Source organism: Pocillopora damicornis, chromosome 4 (genome assembly GCF_964200805.1).
Source record: "Pocillopora damicornis chromosome 4, jaPocDami1.2, whole genome shotgun sequence".
NCBI classification, from domain to species: Eukaryota; Metazoa; Cnidaria; class Anthozoa; order Scleractinia; family Pocilloporidae; genus Pocillopora; species Pocillopora damicornis.
The window spans coordinates 9,236,113-9,262,679 of NC_142673.1; the positions used below are offsets into that span (position 1 = coordinate 9,236,113).

The 26,567-nt window shown below is 37.0% G+C and overlaps 3 protein-coding genes, 1 non-coding gene and 1 pseudogene across 5 annotated transcripts in view; 1 reads left to right on the forward strand and 4 right to left on the reverse strand.

Annotated features, from left to right (window-relative positions):
* Window positions 1-827, reverse strand: part of LOC149046733 (ATP-dependent DNA helicase PIF6-like) — a 7,368-nt gene extending 6,541 nt beyond the window's left edge. Inside the window, exon 1 of the mRNA XM_089202645.1 lies at window positions 806-827. Coding sequence (XP_089058771.1) covers window positions 806-827 — 22 coding nt within the window. The remainder of the gene's footprint in view (window positions 1-805) is intronic.
* Window positions 828-4,987: 4,160 nt separating this feature from the next.
* Window positions 4,988-9,114, reverse strand: LOC149046734 (uncharacterized; annotated as a pseudogene). Its single transcript, XR_016186152.1, has 2 exons — window positions 6,797-9,114; window positions 4,988-5,936 (listed from the first exon to the last, which is right to left on the reverse strand). The product of XR_016186152.1 is annotated as an uncharacterized LOC149046734 (transcript).
* Window positions 9,115-9,809: 695 nt separating this feature from the next.
* On the reverse strand, window positions 9,810-14,134 carry LOC149046735 (uncharacterized). Its single transcript, XM_089205037.1, has 7 exons — window positions 14,000-14,134; window positions 13,342-13,422; window positions 12,768-12,979; window positions 12,303-12,473; window positions 11,744-11,812; window positions 11,029-11,206; window positions 9,810-10,385 (listed from the first exon to the last, which is right to left on the reverse strand). The coding sequence occupies exons 1-7, from the start codon at window positions 14,019-14,021 to the stop codon at window positions 10,234-10,236; spliced, it is 885 nt and encodes a 294-aa protein (XP_089061163.1). The 5' UTR covers window positions 14,022-14,134; the 3' UTR covers window positions 9,810-10,233.
* Window positions 14,135-14,695: 561 nt separating this feature from the next.
* On the forward strand, window positions 14,696-20,975 carry LOC113667931 (uncharacterized). The gene is made up of 7 exons (XR_016186153.1): window positions 14,696-15,692; window positions 16,819-17,074; window positions 17,675-17,787; window positions 18,087-18,220; window positions 18,394-18,531; window positions 18,841-18,931; window positions 20,402-20,975. It is a non-coding gene; the product is annotated as an uncharacterized LOC113667931 (transcript).
* A 3,844-nt stretch (window positions 20,976-24,819) lies between these two features.
* LOC149046736 (uncharacterized) lies at window positions 24,820-26,542 on the reverse strand. The gene is made up of 3 exons (XM_089205044.1): window positions 26,341-26,542; window positions 26,065-26,199; window positions 24,820-25,443 (listed from the first exon to the last, which is right to left on the reverse strand). Exons 1-3 carry the CDS (start codon window positions 26,486-26,488, stop codon window positions 25,358-25,360), a joined length of 369 nt encoding a protein of 122 aa, XP_089061170.1. The 5' UTR covers window positions 26,489-26,542; the 3' UTR covers window positions 24,820-25,357.
* Window positions 26,543-26,567: the final 25 nt, after the last annotated feature.

The following is a 26,567-nucleotide window of genomic DNA, read 5'->3' on the forward strand; positions in this document are numbered from 1 at the left end:
GAAATGCCAGTAACCACCAAACTACTCTACTGAATATTACAAAGAACGAGTTTTCACAAGGAAAATTATGAACACTAACACAATGAACTTCATTTGACAATCTGCGTGCTCATAATAGGCTGAGCTAATCGAAATTTTACTGTCCTTTACAATGGATTTCCGGTGACTAAATAGACATTTACTCCAACGTAAATTAGGAGGGTAGATCATGAGTAATTCGGTCGAATCTTGAGGGTTTTTTCATTCCAGAAGTCTAGTGACATCAACTGGCAAAACATTGTAGTTTGATAGGCCATTCATGGAAGGGTAGATGCAATCGACGTTAGGACATCATGTGGACAATGGTATTTACATTGCGGTATGTAAGACTTCACACACAACGTTCGCTTTAATTACAGTCAATTTCAGGTGGCGAAATATTTCACCTCCATGAATTTCACAAGAAATCTACGTGTAGGAAAAAATAATATTCGTATCGGATTCCGACGTCAAACTTGCAAAAAGCTATGATACCTAAATATTTATCCTAGGTTCGCACTAGGAAATTTGCTCTCCATTAATATAAGCTTTTCACCCGTGATTTTAAAAGGAATACTCCATCCCTAAAGTTCCCAAAATGAAATCTTAGGATTTTCATCTTGAAACTTTGCCATTGTTAACTTTCTGATTCGCTTCACCGTTAATTTCACCGCATCTCTTCCTCTTCGATAGCATTTTCGCGAAAATAATCGAAGCTTAGATGCTCACAGAAAACCCTATGGCGCGCCTTTCCAGTCAATATTCAAACAACCTTAATATACAGTACATCCATTACATTTCTTTGCCATATTTTTTATTTCCTTTCTGTAGCTGTTTTATTTTGCTTCTTTATTTTTCATTTTGCTTCTATATTTTTTATATCTCTTCCTATTATTTTATATATACGTGTTTAGCTCATCTTTTTTTATTTTGTACTCTTTATCTTATATGCGTTCTATATTTTTTATATTTATTCCATTTTTTTTTGTTTCGAGAGGGATTTTTTATTTTCTTTCTAATTAGTATGCAACACGTGATCACATGACCGCGATGCACTTTTCCGACAATTTCAAAAGCAAAATGGTGGATGGAACTTTAAGGGGTGGCAACGAGAGAGGCCTTTACAACTTCGTAGAGTCTCTTCGTACCCTGTTGATTGGTATTCAGAATTTGAACACACAAGATGTCTCCGCTGATTACTTTGAACAAGCTAACGTGCGTCTGGAAGATGCAATTTTAACTTTACAGTTGCTATTGCATAGTGTATGGCAAAGTGAGGACTCTGTCCTTCGAGATTTCAAGACAATAATAGAAGCTGTTTTGACAAAAGTACGCTTTGTTTTTCGTGCAATGACAAAGTACGAGGAAAGAAATTCCGTTGAAGCAACGATATCAAATTCATTCGCTTGTCCTACCACTAAACTAACAAGTGCAGGAAGACCAGTAATCGTCATCGAAAGAGAGCAGATCGAATTCTTACGCGAACTGCATTTCTCCTGGGTAAAAATCGCTAGTTTGTTAGGTATCAGTGAAAGTACTTTACACTGCGTGAATTAACAAATATCAGGGGGTGTAATGAGCCCGTATACATGACGTACACGGAGAGATATACTGACATATAAGGACATCGATGTATAAGGACTGAGTAATGATCAGTATATGTTTGATTCCTTATTCCTATGTATACTAGATGTTGCACATGACCGTATACTAGGTGTTAGGACATCGTATAGCCAGTATTTCACCAATTGTTATGAAGCTACAAATTTACGTAATTTAACTATATACAACTACTGAAGATATTTCTATACTGAATATTTACTGAGAGGCAGTTTTTTTCTGTACCCTTTCCCGACAATTTTGTCTGGACATAAGTGTATACTGTTTTGTGTACTGATTATTACACATAACCGTATACTAAGTATTAGGACACCCTATATCCAGTTTTTCACCAAGCATTATAATGCTTTAAATTTACTTGCATACAGGTACTGCGTATATATTGCACTAAAAATTTACTGAAAAGCAATTTTTCTGCACCCTTTCCGACAATTTTGTCAGGACACAAGTGTGTACTGTTTTGTATACTGATCATTACACATAGACGTATACTAAGTGTAAGGATATTGTATATCCACTATTTTTACTAATTATACCAAAGCTCTTAATTTGCTCATCTATAACTACTGCAGAAATTCTTACCCTAAAGCTGTTAGAGATTTTTCACTTTACCACTCTTCAGCAACTTTGTCAGGACACAAGTGCATACTGTTTTGGATACTGTTAATTACACATAACTGTGTACCAAGTGTAAGGACATCGTATATCCGTCATTTTACCAGTTATTCCAAAGCTTTTAATTTGCTAACCCATAGCTGCTGAAGACACTCTTGTCCTAAAGCTGTAAGACGTTTTTCACTTTTCCACTTTTCAAAAATATTTTTTCAGGATGCAAGTGTTCACTGTTTTGTATACTGTTAAATATACTTATGACTTAATACTAAGTGTTAGGGCATGTTATTGTACATTCATTATTCACCGAGTTGAGCACTTTTGAGAAAGTGATGTAAAGGACTTGTGTCATTTGAGCTGGTAGTGCAATCTGAGTATCTTGCTGAGTATTTCAGTTGGGTCGTTTCAGCCAGTTTTGCCATCTGAGATAGTTAGGTTATTTGTATCAGCTGGTCACCTAAGCCAGTTTGATCATTTGAACCAGTCCAATCACTTAATCCAGTTTGTTCATTTGAGGCACTTGGGCCTTTAAGGGCAGCTGGGTCACCTGAGTCCGTTTGATCATTTCAGCCGGTTGGGTCATTTGAGGCAGTTGCGTGATTTGAGCCAGATAAACCGGTTTAGTCACCTGTGGTAGTTTGGCCATTTGAGGCAGCTGGGTCATTTGAAGCAGTTGGGCCATTTGACTTAGTTGCATCATTCGACGAAGTTGCATCATTTAATTTGAATGGGTTTGGTCAGTTGGGCTAGTTTGGCAGTTTTAGACAACACTGTGCCGTTTTCACCAGTTGGGTTATTTCAGCCTGTTTGGCCATTTGAGGTAGTTGGGTCATTTGAAACAATTTTTGTTATTTGAGTGAGTTTTGTCATTTCAGTCAGTTGGGTCATTTGAGGTAGCTGTGCCATTTGAAGCAGTTGGTAATTTCAGCCAGTTGGGTCATTTCAGCTAGTTGCTAGTTAGTTGAAACAATTGGATCATTTGAACTGATTTACTCACTTGAGCTGGTTGGCAATATTAGAGAGTTGCATCATTTGAACTGATTGAGTTATTTGATCCAATTGGGTCATTTGAGGCAGTTGGGTCATTTGAACCAATTTTGTCATTTGAGTGAGTTTGATTATTTTAGCCAGTAGGGTCATTTGAGGCAGCTGTGCCATTTAAGGCAGCTAGTCATTTCGACCACTTGTGCCATTTTAGCAAGTTGGGTCATTTTAGGTGGTCGAGTCATTTGAAACAATTGGATCATTTAAACTGGTTACTCATTTGAGCCTGTTGGTTCATTATATTTGAGGCAGCTGAGCCATTTGAGGCAGCTGTGCCTCTTGAGGCAGTTGGTCATTTCAGCCAGTTGGTGTCATTTGAGGTAGTTGGGTAATTTCAAACAATTGCATCATTTGAACCGGTTTACTCATTTAAGCCAGTTGGGCCATTTGAGACAGTTGCATCATTTGAACCGGTTTAGTCATTTCATCCAATTGGGCCATTTGAGGCAGTTGGGTCATTTGAACCAATTTTGTCATTTCAGCCAGTTGAGTCATTTGAGCATGTTTGACCATTTGAGACAGTTGCATCATTTTAGGGTTTGGTCATTTGATCCAATTGGGTCATTTAAGGCAGTTTGGTCATTTGAACCAATTTTTGCATTTAAGTGAGTTTGGTCATTTCAGCCAGTTGGGTCATTTGAGGCAGCTGTGCCATTTCAGTAAGTTGGGTCATTTGAGGCAGCTGTGCCATTTCAGCAAGTTGGGTCATTTGAAACAATTGGATCATTGTAACCAGTTTACTCATTTGGGCCTGACTGGTCATCGGAGAAAATTGCATCATTTGAACTGGTTTAGTCATTTATAGAATTGGGCCATTTGAGGCAGTTGGGTCATTTGAACAAATTTTGTCATCTAAATGAGCTTGGTCATTTCAGTGAGTTGGGTCATTTGAGGCAGCTATGCCATTTGAGGCAGCTGTGCCATTTAAGGTAGCTGTGCCATTTGAGGCAGCTGTGTCATTTGAGGCAGCTGTGCCATTTGAGGCTGTTGGTCTTTTCAGCCAATTGGGTCATTTCAGCAAGTTGGGTCATTTGAGCCGGTTTGGCCAATTGAGACAGTTGCATCATTTGAACTGGTTTGGTCATTCAGCCAGTTGAGTCATTTGAACTGGCTTGGTCATTCAAAGAAATTTGGTTGACCAATTAAACTGGATTGGTCATTTGAGGCAACTGGGTTGACCAATTGAAATGGTTGGTCATTTGAGGTTTTTTGGGTCATTTCAACTGGTTTGGGAATTTGAGGCAATTGGGTCAACAGAGCTGGTTTGGTCATTTGCAGTAGTTGTGTTATTTGAACCAGTTTGGTCATTTGAGGCAATTGGGTGAATTGAACAGGTTTGGACAATTGAGGCAGTTGGGGAATTTTAACCAGTTTGGTCATTTTAGTAATTTTAGCCAGTCAGCTCATCTTACCCATTTGGATCATTGGAAGCACTTTGGTCATTTTAGAGAGTCAGTATCAGTGAAGCTCTTTGATCATTTGAGACATTGTGATTGTTTGAGGAAGTTGAGTAATGACTGTAGTCAGTCTGGTCATTTGACACAGTCCAATCAGTTGATACAATCTATGATTTAAGTTTGGTGAAAATAATCTATAGTCCAAAGCTAAGAATCTTGCCAAAAAAACCCACACAAGAATAAAGGCAAAAAGTTGCACAATCCCGCTAGAGGTCACAACCATCACCATACAGTTGTTTACTAAAGTAAAATTTCATTTATTTGCTAACTGTATTGCTAAGAATTACAGTGCAAACCACCACTGATGAAAATATATAGGGCCACTCACTTGACCTCAGGGGGTAAGCTAACTTATATACACTTGTGTTGAACAGTTTAACTAACAGAAAAAAAACAATGACTCCAACAATTACACTAGACTCCTAGTTGGGTGAAAACCGGGTGTTTCAAACTTCTTTTTACAATATCTAAAGCAGACACCTGCTGCCACCCACTGGACTAAAAAAAAATCCAAGAATTTCTACTGACTGAAAACCAATTTTCACTGACCATGTATGTGTAGGGAAAAAAACTATATATTTACAAATGAAAGCATGGTTTCTTCAATTATAGCCAGACAAAAGAGAATGCCAAAGCCAAATGGCAACATCATCAGCTTTCAGAAAATAAGCATATTTGGATACTAAGGTTAGAGACAAAACAGTCTTGTTTACTGTCTGGTTAAGTAACATTACTTAACCTCACAAGTCTTTCAGAGCATCTTACATATTTCTGATCATCCTTTGCAGAGCATTACACTGCCCAAACAATATAAGTTCAGTTTCAATTGTTCTAATTGCTTTAAATTAGTTTTAAAAGTTCTAATTGCCTTTAATATTCATACATGTAACTTAAGGTCAAGAGGGACAGCCACAACAATTTTCTCTTTACCATTAGCAGTGCCTAAGTTGTAGCTCAACTCAGCTACACCACATATACTATCAATCCTCATTACTGGAATAAAAGCTGCCACTGACTCAACTTCAAATGATGGCAGGCATGCTTGAATTGGTAAACCAAAGTAAAACCTTGCATGAGGGTGAACTTTGTACCAATGAACACAAGCCAGTGTGTAAGGTAGGTTCACATTTTCACCAGTTGGGGAACGGATAGTTATAGAGTGCTTGAAGAAGTATTGGACAATCCCTGTAAGAGAAAGAGGAAATAGTAGAGAGGATGAGTGCTATAAACATACATGTAGTAAACTTCTATGTTCTGAACAAAAAGCTTAAGAACTTAGATTCACTAAGATCTAGTGAATCTTACTTCTTATATACATGTAGAGTATTGCTTTGTAATGTGATAAATAGCAAGACTGTTAAGTTGCAAACACTGAAAGTATTTACTATTATTGTCCTCTGCATCTAAATATACCAAGATAATAACAGCAAAGGGTATGCTCAATCATTTTTTAAGCAGAGGTTTGTTGGGTTTGGTTCTCCTTTAGCTTGTTTGTCAATAAAGTATTTACTATACAGATTCAAACACAGAAGCCCATAAAAGGAGATAAACAAGTCTGCTTTGATTGAAAATCTTACAACACTGAAGGGCAAACTTAATATTTATTGCAGCAACTATAAAAGGGAAGTAAAAAAATTGCCACAAGACAGATTCAAGGGGAAAAGAAAAAGTATTCCTCTACATTATATCACTGTTGTCTCCATTAATAGTTCTTTGGAGAGCCAAAATATTTCTGACAAGGACATGTACATTCTGCATTTTTTTAAGTCCACAGGAATAAATACACTGTATTTTCTCAACTAAAACCAGCATTTATCTGGAGCCTAGCATTTAATTTAGAAAATAGGGTAAAGTATGACCCCTTATCGCACCTCACTGTTCTCACAAATCAAGTTCAGGCCAAAATGATTTCAAACTGGTTTGGCAGTATTTTTCTACAGGTCTTTAAGTCATGGCAAAAAATTTGGAACAAAAGAATAAACAAATCAAACTAGTTTGAAAAATTTAAAATCATAACTACATTTGAACCACATGTACAAACTCACCTGGCCGCAGATCCACTGAAGCTGTGTCCAAACCATTTGCACCATACCATCGCGCAAGTATACAGGCTGACCGTTCACTTCTTGAATACCAGGAGTCAAGTTTCTGGTCATAAAGTAGTAACTGTGAAAATTGACGTGACAATTTGGGAACATAAACAATAGTGTCTTCCTTGTGTAGGAAAGTGTACATTGTTGTCAAGGCTTCAACTTCGTCATCACTCATGTAAACTTCCTTGATAGGAGATAACACTTGAATGGAGCATTTGTCAACAAATGACAAATGGAACAGGTCAGTTCCAGTGTCAGCTTTGAGTTTCATACTTTCTCTATATTCAGTTGGAGTCAAAGGATTCTTCTTTGTCTGTGCCAATGAGCCTTTATCTGCAGATGCTAACATGTCTTTAAATCCATCAAATTCTCTTGGCCATTACATGCCCCTCACTTGTTGCCGCTCAATAAATGTCCTCATCAATTGTACCTCAATCTGATAGTTGTTTACATGTAAAGCACCCAAAATACCATTGAAGCACTCAAATGAGAAGCACCAGAATCCATAAACAGGACCAAAATCAAGGATACATTCACATAAATGGCAATGAAGATGCATGTTGGGTGTGACTTTAGAAGAACCATACAAATCTTCAACACTTCTGCAAAACTTGAGAAGAAGGTCATCAGCAATTTTCACTTGCGAAGTGGATATAACTGTTGAACACAGTATACAGCATGCTTTCACAAATAATTTCCAGCATTGTAAATGTCTGTCTGGTAGTATGTCCTTTAAAGCAAAGGATGAAAAAACCACTGCCCAGTTCTTAAATTGATCAGCAGTAAAACCTTTAAAGCCTGACGCAATCTTCGATGGAATTCGCCCGATACTGGAAGGCACTTTCACTTTGTTAATCCTTTTTTGAAGCACTTTGAAGTCCTGTTCATCCAGCAAGTTCAATTCTTTCCAAATCTTAAGCATTTTCTTTGTAGTACCCAGCATCAAGTTATGCATGGGATCAATGACGACACATGCAATGAAGTCAAAATATGGAAGGTGAATCAAAGATGAAAATCGCACTCCATTCACACTTTCCTTCTTTTCACGGCCTTTCTTTGAGGTTACTGAGTTGTGAACTCTCCAGACCTGCTCTCTATGATCAATGTTGGTGCGTAAATCCCAACTGTCTCGATCAAACCCAGAGAAATCTTGTTTCTCCCCAAATGACGACCTTGGAAACTCTTTCTTGCACTTGTTACAGCCTTTTCTTGCTGAAAAGCCCAGAAAACCACAAAGTTTGGGAGATGCTGGAATGTCACAGGTAACACAAAGAACAGCAAGCCGACAAAATCTGGGTCCTGTTGAGGGGCAGTCCAACCAAACACCATCCCAAAAGTCTAACAATTCTTCCACCAAAGGGTCCAGGAATGAATTTACATTTCGACTTGGTTCCTGAGGACCTGGAATGATTCCCACCACTGTTACATTTTCCTCTTTATTTCTTTCCTGTGGTGGCAAGTTCAGGAAACTTAAATAGATCACCCCAACACTATAAACAGAATCCTTGTATGGTTGAAACCAATCAAGATTCAACATGCATCCAAATGTATTGGGGGCATCAAAGAAGGGCTTTCCTTCTGCACTCTTGAAATTCTTCCAGACTCTTCCATCATAAATGTCTCCTAGGAAGTTAGGATCTCGAGGACACTTTTTGTATTGCTCACATTTCTCAGAAAATCCAGGACGCTTTAGGAATTCTTGCAGGGTTTTCTTGACAGAACGGTAGCAAAACACTCTTTTTGCTTTTAAAATCAGTTCTCCATGTTTGGAGTGTACAGCTTTGAAAAGTGCTGCTCCACATGACCTTCTTTGGCTTCTATGTGGATGATGGGGAAATTCCACAAAGCTGCAACGTTCACCCTTCTTCTGTCCATTTGACAGAGCTCGTACACAGTCCTCAGGTTTGTAACATGAAGAACATTTTGGAAAAACAATGAATTTCTCAATATCATCTCGATTGATTCCCAAATGCTTCCTAATCATATAGAGGGATTGGGGAAGTAGGTTTGACATTTGTTTTAGAGCCTTGCAATGAATTATTCTAGCCATTAGATCCAGTAGTCTTTTCAGAAAACAGAACAGAACATTCACTGCAGCATCTGACAAGTTGTGCATTACTTTCCACGTCATGACAAAAATAATTATAAGACTGATAGATGTGTTGCTCAATACTGATAAATTATTACTCTGCGTAGTGTTGCTCTTATCAGTGGTAATATCATCATCCTCGGATGATGACAGTAGGTTTTTAAACTGCAATTCAGCCTCATCATCACCCAGGTTGAAAACCTTGGTAAGATCTGGACAAGATCTTGGTGAAATCATGGCAAGATCTTTGATAAAATCTTGGCAAGACCTTTGCTAAGATCATGTAAGATCTTGGACAAGATCCTGCAAGAAGCTGCAGGATCTTGCTAAGATCTTGACAAGATCCTTCCAATGATCTTGGAAAGATATTTTTAAGATCTTGTTAAGATCTTGACAAGATCTTTTAATGATCTTGTCAAGATCTTAGTAATGATCTGATCAAAATTTTTGTAAAATCATGCAGGATCATGGTAAGATCTTTACAAGATCTTACAATGATCTTGGCAAGATTTTTTACTATCTTACATGGTAAGATCTTAGCAAGATCTTTCAGTGGTCTCAACTTGGCAAGATCTTTTCAGGATCTAGCTTGGAGAACCTGAAACAAAAGTTGCAGGTGCTTGGACGTTCTTACAGGAAAGTTTAATTTGGATGATCTTGCATGATATATATGATAGCCAACATCCAAGCTGGGGAGGTGACAGAAGTTTAATTGATATTTAACTATCAAGATGTACAATAGATTATCACATCTTACGTCCAGAATTGAATGCAATTAATGGTCAATCTTAATTGCCTAAACAAATCCTGTATTCATGGTGGTTTAAGTGAGAGTTGCAAGATAAAGCAGTTAATGTCACACACAAGTTCACTTAGTTTCCTTAATACACTGTTATCTTTATTGATCAAACTCTCTAATATAACTCGATCAGTTCCAGTTGTGAAGCAGCTCTTGAAAGGATTTGAAATGCTGATCACATTATTAAAATCTGAAAACTAACATACAATATTCAAATGTCTTAAAATGCAATGGGCTGGTCATAATAAGCATTTTTCCACTATCAGCCAAATCCAAGAATGAAAAGCTAAGCTATCCTTTAGGCAATATCTTGTTATATGTTGCATTTATAGTTTTGAAACCTTAACAAATGCCCTTAACCAAGTGGCTGCACTGCAAAACTGCTCTGCACTCTTTTTGTTGAGTAAAGTTTAAAATTGACAAATTCACTGAGAATTTAAGACAAGAAATGTGAAATGTTTTGTTTAAAGTAACATGTGGGCTTCAAATTTTAAAGGCCCTTTATTGTCGACTGTTGTCAGTGTCATTGGTGCATTTCAATGCTGATCCAGCTTCCTTCCTTGCCACGTCCCTGCACTTTTGATTGCATGCATCGATTATGGCCTGCCTGTACTTTTGTATTTTCTCAGCTGTGTATTGTGCATTGAGAACATCTAGGAAAATGAAACATAATCATCATCACCAACATATCCCAAAAACAAATTAAAGACATGACCAGTTAATTTACTCAAAATACCAATACCTAGTTCAATTATAGGTAATTTTATTACACATAACAGTGGATGCACAGTTGACGTCATGATGGGAAAAATGCTAGAAAAAACAATGCCCAAAGCAAATCAACAGATTCCATTTGTCAGTGTGTGTGTGTACACTGATAACATGTGGCGGATGTCAAAACATGGTAAGATTGCATCCTTCATCATGCTACAAGTGCTTTCCCGTGACTCAAAGCATACATGTACTTCTTTGTTACCATGCTTTAACGTCTACATGTGTTAATCCAGCTGAGTACATGCATGCTCTGCCAAATGGAATCTATTTGATGAATCATGGTCTGATGTAGCCATAACCTAAAATAATTTATGCAGGACTGCAATATGACTTAATATCATTATTTTTGTCAACTATAGCTGATGACCTAAAGGAGTAGCAGTAGTGTCTATTTTTTTTTTCCATGCTGTTTAATTATACCATTCTGGAAACTCTTGAATTATGTTCATGACCTATCATTGATGGGAATAACCAAAAAAAATTATACCGGTAACTGTCTGTGTCAGTTATAAAGTAACTTACCAAACATTTTTGACACTCTAGCCTCATCTAGAGGTGGCTTGAGAGATCTTTTTGATTGGAACAAGATCCCCTCAGACAGTTCTTTTTTGGTGAACAACTTGTCAAGAAGGTGCAGAGCACACTTCTGGGGCGCTTTAGGTGGTGCCTTAACATTTAGGAGGTTAATTCCATTATGCCACTGAAAAAAATATCAAAATTAACATTTCATTTCCTGAACTGCCAATCTTTGTGTGCACCTTAAATTAAATACCGGTTGTATTTGTTGACACAGTCTGTGCATTAATGTACAGCTATATAGGTATGGCTCCAACTAAAATGATGACATAATCTTGTGACATACACAGTTTCCCCTTTTTTTTTTATCGAATGCAGGGAATATTTGAAAATCGGTAAATATAAGGATCTACATAATTATAGTCATTTAGAGTTTAAATCAAAATCAAAAGAGGTTTCCCATCATTCTAATTATATCATTTGTCCATAACCACCCCATGTATGGAAGAACAATAAAAATTCTAGACCCGTGGGGTAGGGAGTCTGAAAAGAAAGGAAAGCGAAGTACACAAATTAATTATTTTTGTCAGACACAAAGCATCTCTTGGCTGACCTGTTTTAATGGTGCATTGGTCAACATGGGCGGTAAACTAGAATTTTCAAAGGGGCGGGTATGGCTATTTTGGCAGAAAACCAATTAAATAATTAAACATTCTCTTACAATTTCTGGCTTACTGACAGCTGTAGGAGTCAAAGTCTTGTTCTCATGAGGTTTTGAACCAGATGGAGTCTACAAAAGAAGTGAACAAACATAGCTAACTAAACTGCAATTAAAAATTTTAACAGTGATTTGATACTGATGGTCATCGGAGGATGTAAGTTACAGAATCTGTTCAAACTAAATTTGTCGCTTCAAAGGTGCATCCCCAAGCTATGTAGGGTAATCCTATACAAAACTTGAGTTGCTGTTTTCAAACTTTTAATCTTATTTTAACAAGTGGTAACAGGCCCTATTAAGTATGTGTAGTGTCTGTGGAGCCACTTGATCATTAGGCTGGGGTCAAACGCCGCACTTCCCATGAGCCGAATCGAATGCTAATGAGGGAGAACAGAGGGTTTTGCTCATTTGAATTTGATTCAGCTCATGTGAAGTACGGCATTTGACCCGGGCCTAAGGGCCTTTAATATTGTCCATGAGAATTGCATATTCGCTGTAAACTTAAGCAAATAAAAAGCTGAACTAAGAAGGCAATATTAAGTGATATGTAGTGAACTAGTACACTGTTTGGGGAACATGTCCCAGCTGGCACGGTGCTGCTGGTCCTGAGTTCTTTTTTTACATGCTCCAGTGATGCTTTGATTTGTTGTACTTCCCGCTCCAGATTAAGTAGTCTTTTCTCCATTTGACCAGTAGTTATGGTGGCTGTAGGAGCAGGTATGTTGGAGAGTGGCTGCAAGTATATGTAATAAACTCAAGAATTAGTTTGAACTTAACCTCTCAGATGAACTACGCCGATTAAATTGCCAGATCAGTTCATTCTTATTTGAACCCTTTACTCATCCTTAATCCTTACTTCTCTTAAAAGTTTGGCTTTGGAGACTCTTGCTTATCAATCACCCTCAAAATGTAAATTGTTCGGCTTCCATACAAGAATTGAAGGGGTGGCCAGATTTATGGATATGACCTGTGTCTATTTCCCAGAGCAGCTTTTCTTTGAATGTAACTGTTTACATCATGTACTTGCCTTCTTCCCAAGGTTTAAGATTATTTTTTCAACTTTTTCCTGTTCAGCTCTTATTGATTCGTCATCACTTTCACTGCTGTTGTCAACAAAGTCTTCTTCAATTGGTCTCTTGAATCGGTTCTTGGGTTGATGATCAGCTTGATCCATTGTAGCTTCACAATCCACTGCTCTATTTTTTGTCAGCCCTCTGCCTTTAAACTGTTTTTGCTCCCCTTTATTTGGTAGTAAAAAGTTTTCAATGAGTTTTTTTTTATTAAACATTACTGAATTAAGGGCAGCTCAAAATGTCATTTTTCAAGTTATCACTCTCTTCTTGAAATGTATTTGATGTGTAACAAGCACTTCTTCTTGTTCTACTTACGTGACAAGCATGAGTGCATATAATGTGCAGACCACAATGCAAGTCATCCCTACAAAAACTGATAAAATTTTCATATGATTTCACCAAAGTTTTCCTTACACGAAATAGTACATTTCTTTTGTTTTATCTAATCAAGAACGATGATGACAACAAGAAAAACGTGAAGTATTCAGTATAAGAATTATAAGAACTTAAATAGCATCCGAGCCTCACCTGCAGTCAGGTGCCCTCTTCCGCTTTGACCCGCTTGTGTGTATTGTAATTGGATGATTTTTTCCATCTCCTCTTGGGACCCTTGTGGTGAAAGTTAATAGAATTTGAGTATTCATTAAAAATGCTTAAGCCCGCAGTGCAAATGTACACTTTTTTTGCATTGCCTGGAACTATTGTATCAGCATTCATGAGATTCTGTGTATTTTGTGCCTGTAGCGCTTTCATGAAGTAAAGAACCTTATAATAATGATTATTATACATTGAGCTCGCTATCTCTTTTCTGATTGGCCGAAAGCTTACAGTGAATTTTCGAAATAGCACCTGCGACGTCATAACTGCAGATTATACAGTAATCATTATGACCGCGGTGCATGATTTCTAAGTTTCGGCTTCGGATGACAACCCCTACCTCGACCTCGATTATTCTGGATATCACAAAAACCTCGTCCAATAATTGCTTATAATCCGCTCCTTCACCATTGCCGCAATTGTTTTTTTCTTTCTGTGTTTCACTCGCCGGTATAGCATCTGGCGTAAGGTAGGTCATCAATATCTAGCAATTCACTTCACAAATAATTAATAAACCACAAAAGCTAAATATTAGTTATTGGCTAACCTTACAAGCTAAAAGAGAATTTGAGTAGATCGGGGTACTTACCCATATTCACCAAATGGCCCATGAAAACCTTGGCGCCATTTTTTATTTTAAGATTGGCGCCTAGTTTTAATTTCTCATCTTGGCAGGAGATTAATTTTCTTTCAACTAATGAATAAGTATTGTCTTCGAAAGAAAACAGAAAATAGTCTCTATCCTGGCCTTTGCTTTCTGTCAAACAAGAAGCAGTGTAGTTGAAGGATGAGCTCCCAAGAAAATAAAGTCACCTAATCTAATGCAATGGTGTTTGAGGAATGAACATACCATGAATGAAAATGAGAGGGAATTTTTTAAAGGTTTCTGAACCTCAAAAGTATGCAGCACAAGATAGTCTTGTGTTTATTGCTAAATGCTTCTGCGTTTCAAATTTGATTGGTGCTTTTTGATCAAATTAATTAAGGTGTACACGTAATTTTCTTACCTTTTTGTGTCTTCCTGATTAAAGTCCTGCACGTCATGGCGAAGAAAAAGTGCCCAGCGTCGGAAAAAAAACAACAACAAGAAAACTCTTGGGCCGCAAGGCTGGGACACGTCGTGTATCAGCTCAGCCAATAAGCAGGCGTGAAATTTCCCGCCTTTCTTTTGGCTGTCAATCAAAGTAGTATCATCCGATGGAGTGACCACAAATTTCCCGCTTTGCACGTGTAGTTGGCATTGCTCCTCTAGCGATCCTCGAAACGTCAAAACAAGTGAGATGGAATGGATTCGGACAGCGACGTCGGTGAATTAATAGAACATCAAGAATCTTGTAGCAATGGAATCAAGCGACAGATTTCAAACAGCAGCGACACTAGCGATGCAGATGGGTGTCAGAGAAAAACGAGACGACCAAAACTGAGGCGAAGACCGACACGACAAGTGCGTCTTCCTTCATGTAAACATGGCTACGAAGAGGACACCTCGGATGATGACGGGCTCTTTGATTCAATTAAAACAGTTTCAGATTGCAGCAAAATAGTTTCAGCAGCGAAAGATGGGTTTGCATCTTCAAATGAAAGCGAAAGTGGTTTAGCAGATCTTCCACGTCCGTATGTGCCGTATATAAACGAAGTGACCAACGATTGGCGATCTCCTTCGTCTCAAGATACAGAAAACGAGCAGTTGTCCACTTTTTCGGTTGATAGTGATTGTAGTGGTCATACAGAGATCAATGCTGCGGTTGTGAATGAAGAAACAGAAGATCAAACTCGCGCATATCTGTTGTCCAACTCTAGCGGTTCAAACGGTGAAGAACTCGATTCGTGCGACGATTCGAGTCAAAACGATAGCAGTTCAGATGATAGTGACAAGGATTCTTTCATTTCGGACGATGGAAGTGATCGCGCAAACGTATTTACGAAGAGCATTTACGAAGGATCTAATTTGTCTGTAGGTGCAAGTTGTATTCTCATTACGCAGTTTAGTAGCAAGTACAAGCTTCCCCGTAAAGCTCAGAATGATCTACTCACTTTACTTAAGTTACATTGTCCTGAGGGGGTTGAAATTGCTTTACCCCAAACTTACAAGGAACTGTTAAAAAAGACTATGCCATCACTAGCCAACATTGCGAAAGTACGGGTTTGTTCGATTTGCACGAAAAAAATAGAAGGAGATGCCACGGAGTGCGAAGATGGACATCCCGTGGGAAGACCAACTAAAGAGGATTCATACTTCATCGAATTACCCCTGGAACCACAGCTGAAAATGATTATTGAAGGTAACCTTTTAATCATTATGTTATACGAGGTAGATAGAACTTAATATTACCAGAAAGTAATCAAATGCGCCTATGAATTTTTAACCTGTCAACGGCTCGCGGCGGGCATGACAACGCAGTCTGAATGTGAGGCTCGATCACGATTTAAAATCAAAAGTTAAAATTTTGGAGAAACCGGAAAAGTGAACACAATGCGCAGTAAAGTTTGACAAATCTTTTTTTCCCAAAAACAAGCTCACGTGAAAGAAGACCATTTAAATAACTCACTATCAACGAGGAAAGCAATAGATGCATATTAAGTTTTTACTCTAAAATCAAGATAAAAGATAAAAATCAGTAAATTTTTGCGCACGTGTGCAAAAAAAGTATGCGGATCGGATTTCAAAGTGAATATGCAAATTCATTAGTGTGTGGAGAGATCTCATGTTACATGGAAATTATAAATGAGGAAAAAGACATAACTGACCAAGGAAAGTTTCGGGAAGAAAGCTTTATTCAAAACAGTTCTTGATTTTTTGTTAGAACCGAAAAACGTACGAATTTCTTATGTGTGCGAAACCCACGAAGTAGAATTCATCATGCTTAGATCGATGTTTACTTGACTTCACGGCTAGAATATTGCGCAGCGTTGTGTTGAAAATACTGAAAGTTCTACGTTTTAACACAAAATCTTCTATTGAACAATACTTTTTGGACATCTCATTACTCAAACGTGATATTTACCGTGCCTTTGAATCTTCATAATGTCTCTAGGCCTCGCTTGAAGTCCGATAGATTGGTTTTCGCTTTACGGCCCTAATTCGCATCGCTTTAGAGAATTGTAGTGTTGTCGACTCGAAAGCTTATTTTGTCGCCTTTAAGACCGTGATGTCCATTATTTTTCGAGCAGATTATTCTTTAGCATTTTTCTTTTTTATTTTGTGTTCCAGAAGGTCTAAAATGGTGGGAAAGGAACAGAAAATCCGACTTGAAAATATAAATAAATATTTAATCAGTTGATTAGTTTATCAATTGAATCATCTATTGTGTCAAGGTATTATTCTGTGTTTAGATAAAAGAGAAAATAGATGAAAAGTTTCTCCTTTTTGTTTTGTTATTCTCAGGTCCAAATGTAATTGCTTTTCAGAGAACTTCTCAGAAATTTTTGGAGCTTGCAGAAAGCAGGTCCTCGAATGCACTGAAGAAGCAAGCTCTTATAAAGACATCACAGATGGAACCTTATACAAGAATTTTTACAAGGAAGTACACAGTGAAAGTGGAGATAGAACATGTTGTCACTTAAGTTTGATGATTAGTACTGATGGAGCTCCTGTGTTCAAGTCCATTCAGTGCTCTATTTGGCCACTATATCTGTGTATTTTAGAGCTTCCATCACAGAAAAGGTTCCTCTATTAATATTTTCCTATATTCCTCCTACTGTGATGCACACAACCTTTTATTACATGTACAATCATGTACAGTAGGTAGTTGATGGTCATTTCCATTGTCAGTAGATAAATTTATATGTGGAGTGGTGGCCATATTTTTTCACAGCATACATGCAATTAACCAATTCTTTTCCAAAACTGTACAGAAATTTTAAACTTGAAAGATAAATTATGTCTTGAGCAGGATTTGAACCCACTTTCACTGGAACCTAGCCAGGTATGATCAACACTGCACTACCAGGACAAGCAATAATTATTGCTAGCAACATTATAACTGATTTTAGCAGTGAATGGGAGTAATATATCGTAATGGAATTCTGAGCTCAGCTGTTATGAAGCTGGATTAACATGTGTTTCACAGGCCAACAAGGGAAAACAACACAAATAATAGACATGTTAATTACTTCTCTTGAGCCATGTTGGCAAAAGAAATGTTGTTGGCTCAAGACAATTCATTAATTTGTTATTACATTGTCAATATATATAATGGAATGTATAATTCATGTTCTCCGCCTCTCCATCTTTTAGTGATACTTCTTATTATTATATGTTCAGATATTCGGTGAAGAATGTTCTTCTCATTGGGCTTTGGTATGGTGTAAAGAAACCCAAAATCAATTCCTTTTTGGAAGCATTTCTTTGCAAAATTGGAATGCTGGAGACTGAAGGTAAACATTCCAAAAGTAGTTTTTGGCTCAACTTTATTTTGCTCTTAGAACACAAACTGCTTATCAATCCAGAGAGCTTTTATTGTTTACACTCCTACGTTAAAAAAAAATACAGAATCGAGGTCAGGAAAAAGGGAAACAATAACAGTAAGTTAAAGGTTAATCTGGAAACTCCATTTGGATTGGCAAATAATATTTTTTGTACATATTCATAATCATCAATAGCAATTTGTTGTTCCCACGTAAATTACTGGAGTGATGAAAAGTACAGCAGCATCACAGTTGTTCTTATCTTTCAGGTCTTCTTGTATACAACAAATGGGAAGATGAATTCATAACTTTCAAAGTGCATCTGCACTGCTGCATATGTGACCTGCCAGGAAAAGCCCTTGTCTTCCTACACAAGCTTTATAATGGATTGTTTGGTTGTATGGTATTTATTCATTTCTAATAATTAGAAATTATTGCGACTTTACATGTACACTTTTTCCTGCATTACATCTGAAGGGACAATTTCTGCTGCTTTGTTCATATATGTTATTATTACATGTAATTTGTATAGTTACTCACATTGTAACATGTGTTTTGCTGCATGCATTCTGAAAGGTCTGTTTTCACCCTGGAGTCAGACTAGACATTGCTGGAAATGTCAGAGTATATCCCTATGCAGGTGACAAATATGAAATGTGAACAAGTGAAGCTACTAGACAGCATGCATTGATTGCACAGCTATCGGGTAAATATGTAAGTGCAATTTTATGATTCTGCAGACCATGTAATAATGCAAACTGTTTGGGTAGGGGTTTCACTAAAATGTATTGGAGGTGGGACGGTATTGTAAACTAGCAAGAGACATCAGAAGGCCCTGTCTGAGGAAATGCTGCACACAAATTATTTTAAGTTCTAGACTGTCACAGTCACACGTCCCCGCATTCTAGGAAAATAATGTTAAGACCTCTCTGCATTGATAACCATCTACTAGTTTTAACACACTTCAGCACCAGATGGTTAATTCATGTGAAGTCATCTGTTGTCTCCCTTGTGATATTATAGGTGTTTGGTGTGAAGGGGTTTTCAGTCCTTCACAACTACATGAGTGTTCCTGATGGATGTCCAGTTGACTACATGCATTGTATCCTTCAAGGTAGTTCATGTAACTATGTACATTTCAATGTTGCATTCTAAGGCATAATTACTGAGCTTTTTGGGAAATTGATTTTTGCAACAATCAAAGTGCTCTGTGAGCAAACTCGTGAATTGACACATGATTTTTTAGACTATGTTTAATGTTATCTGGTTTAGGGAATTTTGTGGTTGATTGTCATATCTAGAGTACGAGCAGTAGTTCAGTGTTCGCTAATGTAGCAAAGAAACAAAGTAACGTTGGGATAAGAAGGCATTACAATTGAAATGATCATGCTATTACATTTGACAAGGTGGATGATGTCATGTGTTTTAAACGTCTATCATTTTTGTTTCTGGTTCAAAAGAAAAGGTTGGAGGTAAATGTGGGTGAAAAGTAAAATTAACTGTCTTTCGTTGTAAATATTAGAAAATCAAGGCAATACTGTCTTAATGAAAACATTAACGATTCCCTTTTTATCAAATGAGACAAACGGGAACGAGTTTTGAGTGATATAACTAAGCCAAACCTGCCACCGTCATTTTGGATCTCCGCCTGGGTAGATTTAAGTCACGTGCTAGGCAACGTATAATCAATAACAAGATAGAATTTCATTTCAGGCCTATTTATCAATTTTGTGGTGTGTAACTTTCGCATTTTAGTACGTTGTATGTATGTTGAATCTTCAAATTGTCTTGAAACTTAAAAGAAAATTGTTCTTTAAAAATTCACTGAAAATCGGTAGCTAAAATTGTTTGTTTAGGTGTTATTTGATTTTCGTGTTAACTTGTTATTTCGTCAGTCGCCGGCATCTTTTGTTGCTTCACACAGGAAAAACACACGCGACGAAACGTAATGATCAATTTTGTCCTCAATCTCACGCCATAACAGAAAAAGCCTTTGAACATCTGTAAACTCCGAGCGCTTCGCAGTAAGTGATATTTTCAATGAATCTTCGGATTGTTTTCAAGTTCAAGGATTGTAAATTACAATTTTATGAAAAACGAAGGTTGTTCTGTTATTTCAGTGTGAATCCTTGCATGCCTGCCAGTCACTGGCGCCGCTTGTTGAAACTAAAACGAAAAAAAAAACTCTTTTAAGATTATCATTGGCTTCTTTTTCACCCCACCACTATTCTTAGCAACAAAGGTCGCCATTTCGTCTGTTTATTGCTCGCCAAAAACTATCAAATGCACTCAAAAGCCTAAAATCTAAAAAAAGTTTACAGGAATCGACCAATCGAGCGAGCGAGCGAGCGAGCGAATGGCATTCCCCACATCGTATCTATAACTCGCTCTTGCGCATGCGCGCAATTCACGAGTTAAAAATGCTTTAATTAAATTATAAAAACTTCCTTTAGTAAAATTGATTGAATATGATGCAATCCTATGCAATCAATTTAATTTTCATTTTGTTAATTGATGTGACCTTAACCTAATTGATAGCCATGAAGAATTAACGGTCATCAAAATTTATTCTTGTTTTTATTAGGCACGGGAAAGTGGATTCTAAGTGCAATTGTAGACTCCAAGAATAAAGACCTGGCATTCTTCATTGGTGCAGATGCACAGAGGACCATTAACGCTAAGCTGCAAGCAATTGCTGTTCCACATGACATGGAAAGGAAGCCCAGATCTCTTGAGTACATTAAACGGTGTAAAGGTAAATCCAGTGCAAATAGCAAAGATCATTATTATTATATGAAATGGAATTACATTCTCCCTTTCATTGTGTTTGCAAGTCAGTACAGGATTTTAAGAGTGCGCTATAATATTCTAATTGACTGTGAACATGTGAAATTCACATATATGAACTGTGAATTATGGTGTGAAGTGGTAGTGAAACTAAAGCCTGAAAAAACATCAGGGTTGTACAGGAGCACTTACCTCTGTGATACTGGTGCAGTGCTCTCCCAGCTGAGCTAATAAGCCATCTGAGAGATGGTCATTTTGTTAGTATTTTTTTTTCAGGCTTTATTTTCACTACTGCTTAAGCAGTGTTTATAATTGCGATGATCATTCTCATCTTCAAAATTCTAATTCTCATTCAATAATATAAATAGACCAGAACTTAAAAAGGTTAAGTCACATTAAAAAGAAAAGTAAACTATTCTCAATGTTAAACAGGTTCAATTTGAAACTGTTGACTGGTACACATGACAGCTTTTGGTTAATTAATCAATTCTTACTTACAGCCACAGAGATACAGCATTTCCTGCTTTACTTTGGCCTTCCACTTCTAAAAGGCGTTTTAGATGGTGACCATTTCCATCATCTTGCTCTTCTCACAACTGGATTGTGGATATTTTTGAAAAATGAGATTTCAAGGGAAGAGTTAGCCCTTGCTGGTGAAATAATGAGGTCCTTTTGCCGTCTCATGAAACCACTCTATGGTAATAATTTATCATCATACAATTAGTATTAATACAAGCATCAATAGGAACAGTTTCCTTTGTGGGATGCTTAGTGCTGTAGGAAAGGAAGTGAGAACCAAGTCTCTAATGGTAGCCTTCTTGGATTGTTTCCCCTCTTTATCTGTCTCCCTGTAAGCAAATATTGGAACTTAGTACCAAGTAATAGAGTGTGTGCATTGTCATGCAATGGAAAATAAAATAAAAAACCATGCATCGGATAAAGTAAAAAAATTGTGGTATTCTAGAAGATAAATACCGAAGACAGTTCTCCAAGTTTAAGGTGTGACTGCATTAATTGTCCCAAAGTTGAGATATTCGTCAAAATGTGCCGCACAATATTACAAAGCCTAGTATGGAGCCGCCATGTTGGAGGACCTCTTTAGTCCTCCAACATGGCGGCCAGTAAATAGTGTAAACATCTGGAACTTACTTTGGCTATCTAGTCAACTGATTATATGAACAGAACCAAAAAATATTTACAAAAGCACATTTCCTGATACTTAAACTCCTAACATGGCTAAAAATCATGAGATAAGTGTATATTTTTTGGCAAATGTGCTTTTCAAAAGCACGCACCACCATAACTTTGAAATTCAAAAGGCGATAGTTTCCAAACGAAGGATGCTATTGAGCTGGAAAGTTGTAAACAGGTATAAATTTGGTACCTCTTATGCCTGATGAGGTTAAAACCTTTAGTGGCTCTCTAGTTTTGGATTTGAGAATTTGATGACATCACGTGCACACACTCTATACCAAAATTTGTGTAAAAGAGAATGAAAACACAACCTTGAAACATGCACACTGCTAAGGGGGGAAGCCCAAGCAGACTACCAAGGTAGATACAAACCGGAAGTAAACCGAGTAGGCGTGAGTATACTTACGGGACTACCATGTCAGAGCTATCAATTGCACCTACAGTAGCACTGTCTGAGATTGTCTCACTAGTTTTTTGTGCTACATTTTCTGATATTGGTACTGCTAGGCTAGTGATGTTAATAAGATGTGTGGTGTTTCTGGTCAATGATGAAGTGTATTGTCTATAGGTGAGAGAAGCGAGACCATAAACGTTCACAGTATCACCCATTTAGAGGAACAAGTGAAATGTTTGGGACCATTATGGACCCATTCAGCATTTGCATTTGAAGCAATGATTGCACACACTCTAACAGGATTCAAGGGTACGAGAGGAGTGGCTGAACAGGTACATAATAGTAATAATCATTCAATCCAAGACAAGTTTTATATAATGAAGTGCAGGCATTTGTAACTACAGGATCAATTCATTTGGCTTTGTTAAAGCAATACCCTATATTGGTATCTGCTATCTGTAGTGTAAACATAAACCCCCCAAGTGATGAAATTGTGAAAATATATGCAGATGCTAAATTGTTGGGAAGTCATCATGTTCCAGTTGCTGGCCCACCTGGGCCTCATCTCTGTGCAGTCTTCTGTGAAAATATTGTAGCCAAATGTGTAAAAGTTGAGGTAGATGAGCCTAATGTGTTTGCATATCTAACACCCATGACTGACATAAATTGTAGATAACCTGCAGCTTGTTTTACAATCTTCTGTGAAAATATTGTCACAATCACCTTTGTTGTTCCCATGATCTTCGTGGAATATTCAGCTGTATTACATTAGAAATTAGATGCTAGTCACTGTTGAAAGGGTGAAGTTCACAGCATGTGGTTATGGAATATCCTTATATACAGCTTTCAGAAAGCAATCAAGTGTTCTTTCTCTAGTCAAAGAGTGTTTTTATTTAATTTAATGGATATTTTTGATAACTTTTATTTAGTAAAGTTCCTTCTGTCAGAATCCAAAAACTGAAAACAGTTATCATATCCTTGCTTTAATTTAACATATCCTTGCTTTAATTTGACATATCCTTGCTTTAATTTAACATATCCTTGCTTTAATTTAAGGGAGATTTTTTCACAACCTTATCCTACAGAATGTGTACAAAATCTATATAGTCCTCTGAGTGTCTTAACAAAGTCTGTTGTTATTAAAACTTTTTTCATGCCATTGGAGTTTTGTGTAAAAGTTGGGCCCTAGCTTATTTTGATAAGTCTACACATGCACATATAGCACCATGCTTAGGAGTCAGATGAAGCAGTGAAGACTACGACTAAAGTCACTGAAAAATGGGGGCATCATTAGCTTGTTGTAGAGTACTCGGCTGGTGGGGAGCATTCCATAAAAAACTTTGCTACCATGTCCCAGTTCTTTCTTTCTTTTAAGAAAAAAAAAGAAAATGATATCTTAATACCCTTCGACTATTAATGTGAAATTTTTTCAATCCCTAAATTCAAGCAAAATTTCCAGTATAATCACGAATGCAATAATTCTGGGCTGTTGTTAAGGGTTGGGGCAAGGAATTTTCATAAGATATTTTAACCCCAGCTACTTAGGTAGAAAACAATGTATTGTCAATACCACAACTGCTGTAATCCCCTTTTGAATTTTGCATGAGAATATCTTGATATTGTAATAATATTTTTTATCCTTGCAGGACCCCAGTGTTGTAATGCTATAAAATTTTGGCATTTCAGGAATTTGTTTTTATTATAGAGTGTTTTATTTTTGTAATTTTTATTGTAACTTAAAAATATTTTGCCAGAAGGTTACGAAGTACGCTCTCACCTACTCACCCAGTGTGTAAATTTCCCTTGCCAGAATCTTGCTACGATCTTGCACTTTTCTTGTCAAGATTTTGCAAGGTACATGTACCTAAGATCTTGTCAAGGTCTTGCCAAGATTTCAAGCTGAACTTTTGAAAAAAACTGATACTGGATGCTACCAAGATCTTGTCAAGATCCTGATTGTGCATGGTCAAGATCTTGCACACATCAATTTGTTCAAGATGTGTGCAGAATAGGATCTTCTCAATGTCTGTTGTGATTTCAACAAGATCTAGGTTTGCCAAGATCTTGCCAAGTGTTTGAGATCTTGCTGACATCTTGCTTCTGTCAATTGCCAAGATCTTGCAAACATCAATTTTTAAAGAGCCGTCAAGATCTTGTCACAGTCTCACCAAGATTTCATACCCATAACTTTTGAAAACAAATGATGCAGGATTCTAGCAAGATCTTGTTAAGATTTTATTTGTGTCTTGTCAAGATCTTGCAAACATCAACTTGTTCAAGATCGTGACAAGATCTTGGTAGGAACTTGCCAAGATCTTGGCAAGATCCTTCCAAGATAAAGATCTTGACAAGATCATCCAAGATCTTGGCAAGATCCTTCCAAGATAAAGATCTTGACAAGATCATCCAAGATCTTTCATGATCATAAAAGATCTTGACAAGGTTCTCAACCTGGGCAGTCTCTCCCTAAAAAGAAAAAAGGGTAAATGTGTAACTTTCAACCAATATTAAAAGAAAAAATACCCACTCAACAGCATTCTGTTTCTTTTACCGTGAAATTAACATAATGCCATTAAATACCCCTTCTTCGTCAGAGGAAAAGCTCAAAATACATTCTAGTCATGCGATGCTTTAGAGAAGTATACAAGTTACATGTGGAATATTCCATGGTAATATTACTTCAAGAAAGCGTTGCATAACTATTTTATACTATGCCATTGAAAATACATGTACAGTGGCCAACACTATCAATGTGACCTATGCATAATGGGAAGGTTGAGTATTGCAATGAATTTCAGGTCAAACTGATTTTCACTACATGTAGTATGATTTGCATTTTCCTTCATTTAAGGATTATAGTAATAAACATGGAATGAGGGAAAATACATACATACATCCATTATTGACTTTCCCCAAAGAGGCTTTTCAAAGACAATACCAATTTGTTAAAAATATTGTCTTCATGTTGTCAAGTGGAGAAAAAAAAATTACAAATACAAATACAATACAAATATTTAATTACAAATACAGTTCAAATTCCTTTAAAATAGAATTAAGCTGAAAATTAATTTCAGTGCAGCTCTTTATTTTGTACATGCTCCACCCACTGAGCAGCAAAGGCTTATAACAGGCTAGATGATATTTACTGATGTATTAGTCAGACAATTAAAACATCTGGCTTACATGTAAACTGTCAGATGACTCAGCACTTGACAACCCATTACTGTCGTCACTTCCAGAAACATGTGTATCTGTTGGTTAAAGAGAAATATAGGTCACTTCAAAAGAGAGTGAGAGCACAGGTTTAGTCACCAGCCAAAAAAAAAAAAAACAAGTGCGTTTTTGCTCATAAAAATAACTAACTTCTTTTTCACTCAAAAAAGAAGTTGCATGATTCTCTATTGTGACACTTGCAACACCATATGCATTACAATCCCAACTATTCATATATCTGTTACCTTACATGTCAATGCCAAAAAGTTAACTCGTGAACACAAAATCGTAACAAGTCCAAGGAAAATTTTGTCTTGGAGGAATTACAATGATTTGTAAAACAGCATCTTATATTTCAGCTTAAAAGTGAGGCCTATAGGTCACAAACAATGAATAAACATGCACAATCAACTGCATTTTTGTGTCCCCTAGGTCTAGCTGCATAGCTGAATTGTGATATGTAAAAAGTGGTGTTTTGCAATTAAATTTAGCCCCATCCTGGAGCGGGCTAACATCTGCAATACAAAACTGTACTTTATAAGCCAATTAACTTCAAGCCCTCAAAACTTCAATCTCACCCAAACTTTGCTTTCAAAGAAGGTTTATTCTGAAGGTGAATAACATTAAAGTTTGGTGTAAATAGATGTATGAATATATACCTTGAAGTTCCGGACTTTCAGCGGTAAATTTTGCAACTTCAGAACATTCATCGCTTGATAAATCAAAGTCAAGATCCAGGTCGCTTGAATCTGAGTGAATTCGAAGATCTTGGCTAAGCAATTCATCTGTGTAATCTAAGATCAAAAATAAAATTAGACACAGTTACAGATTAAGATGTTGTTCCTCAATATGAAAGTAATAAAACATCGACAGGCAGTTTGAAAAGCCGACCAAACAAAAGCAAACAACAACCATTCAAAGTCACACTGAATTACCAATTTTTGCATTATCGACGGTCTTCCTTCGCTTGTGGGCATTAAACGTCCTGATCGAGACCAGACGATCGCAGTGATCACAAAATCTTTTCTTCTTCCTCTTCGAACAATACACAATTTTCTCATTTGCAGGTAAAACAGAATTCATTTCCTCCACCAACGTGACTGGAAAACTATGCTAACTCTTTGAAAAAAGGCTTGGTTGCGAAGCTCACGCAGCCGCTTCG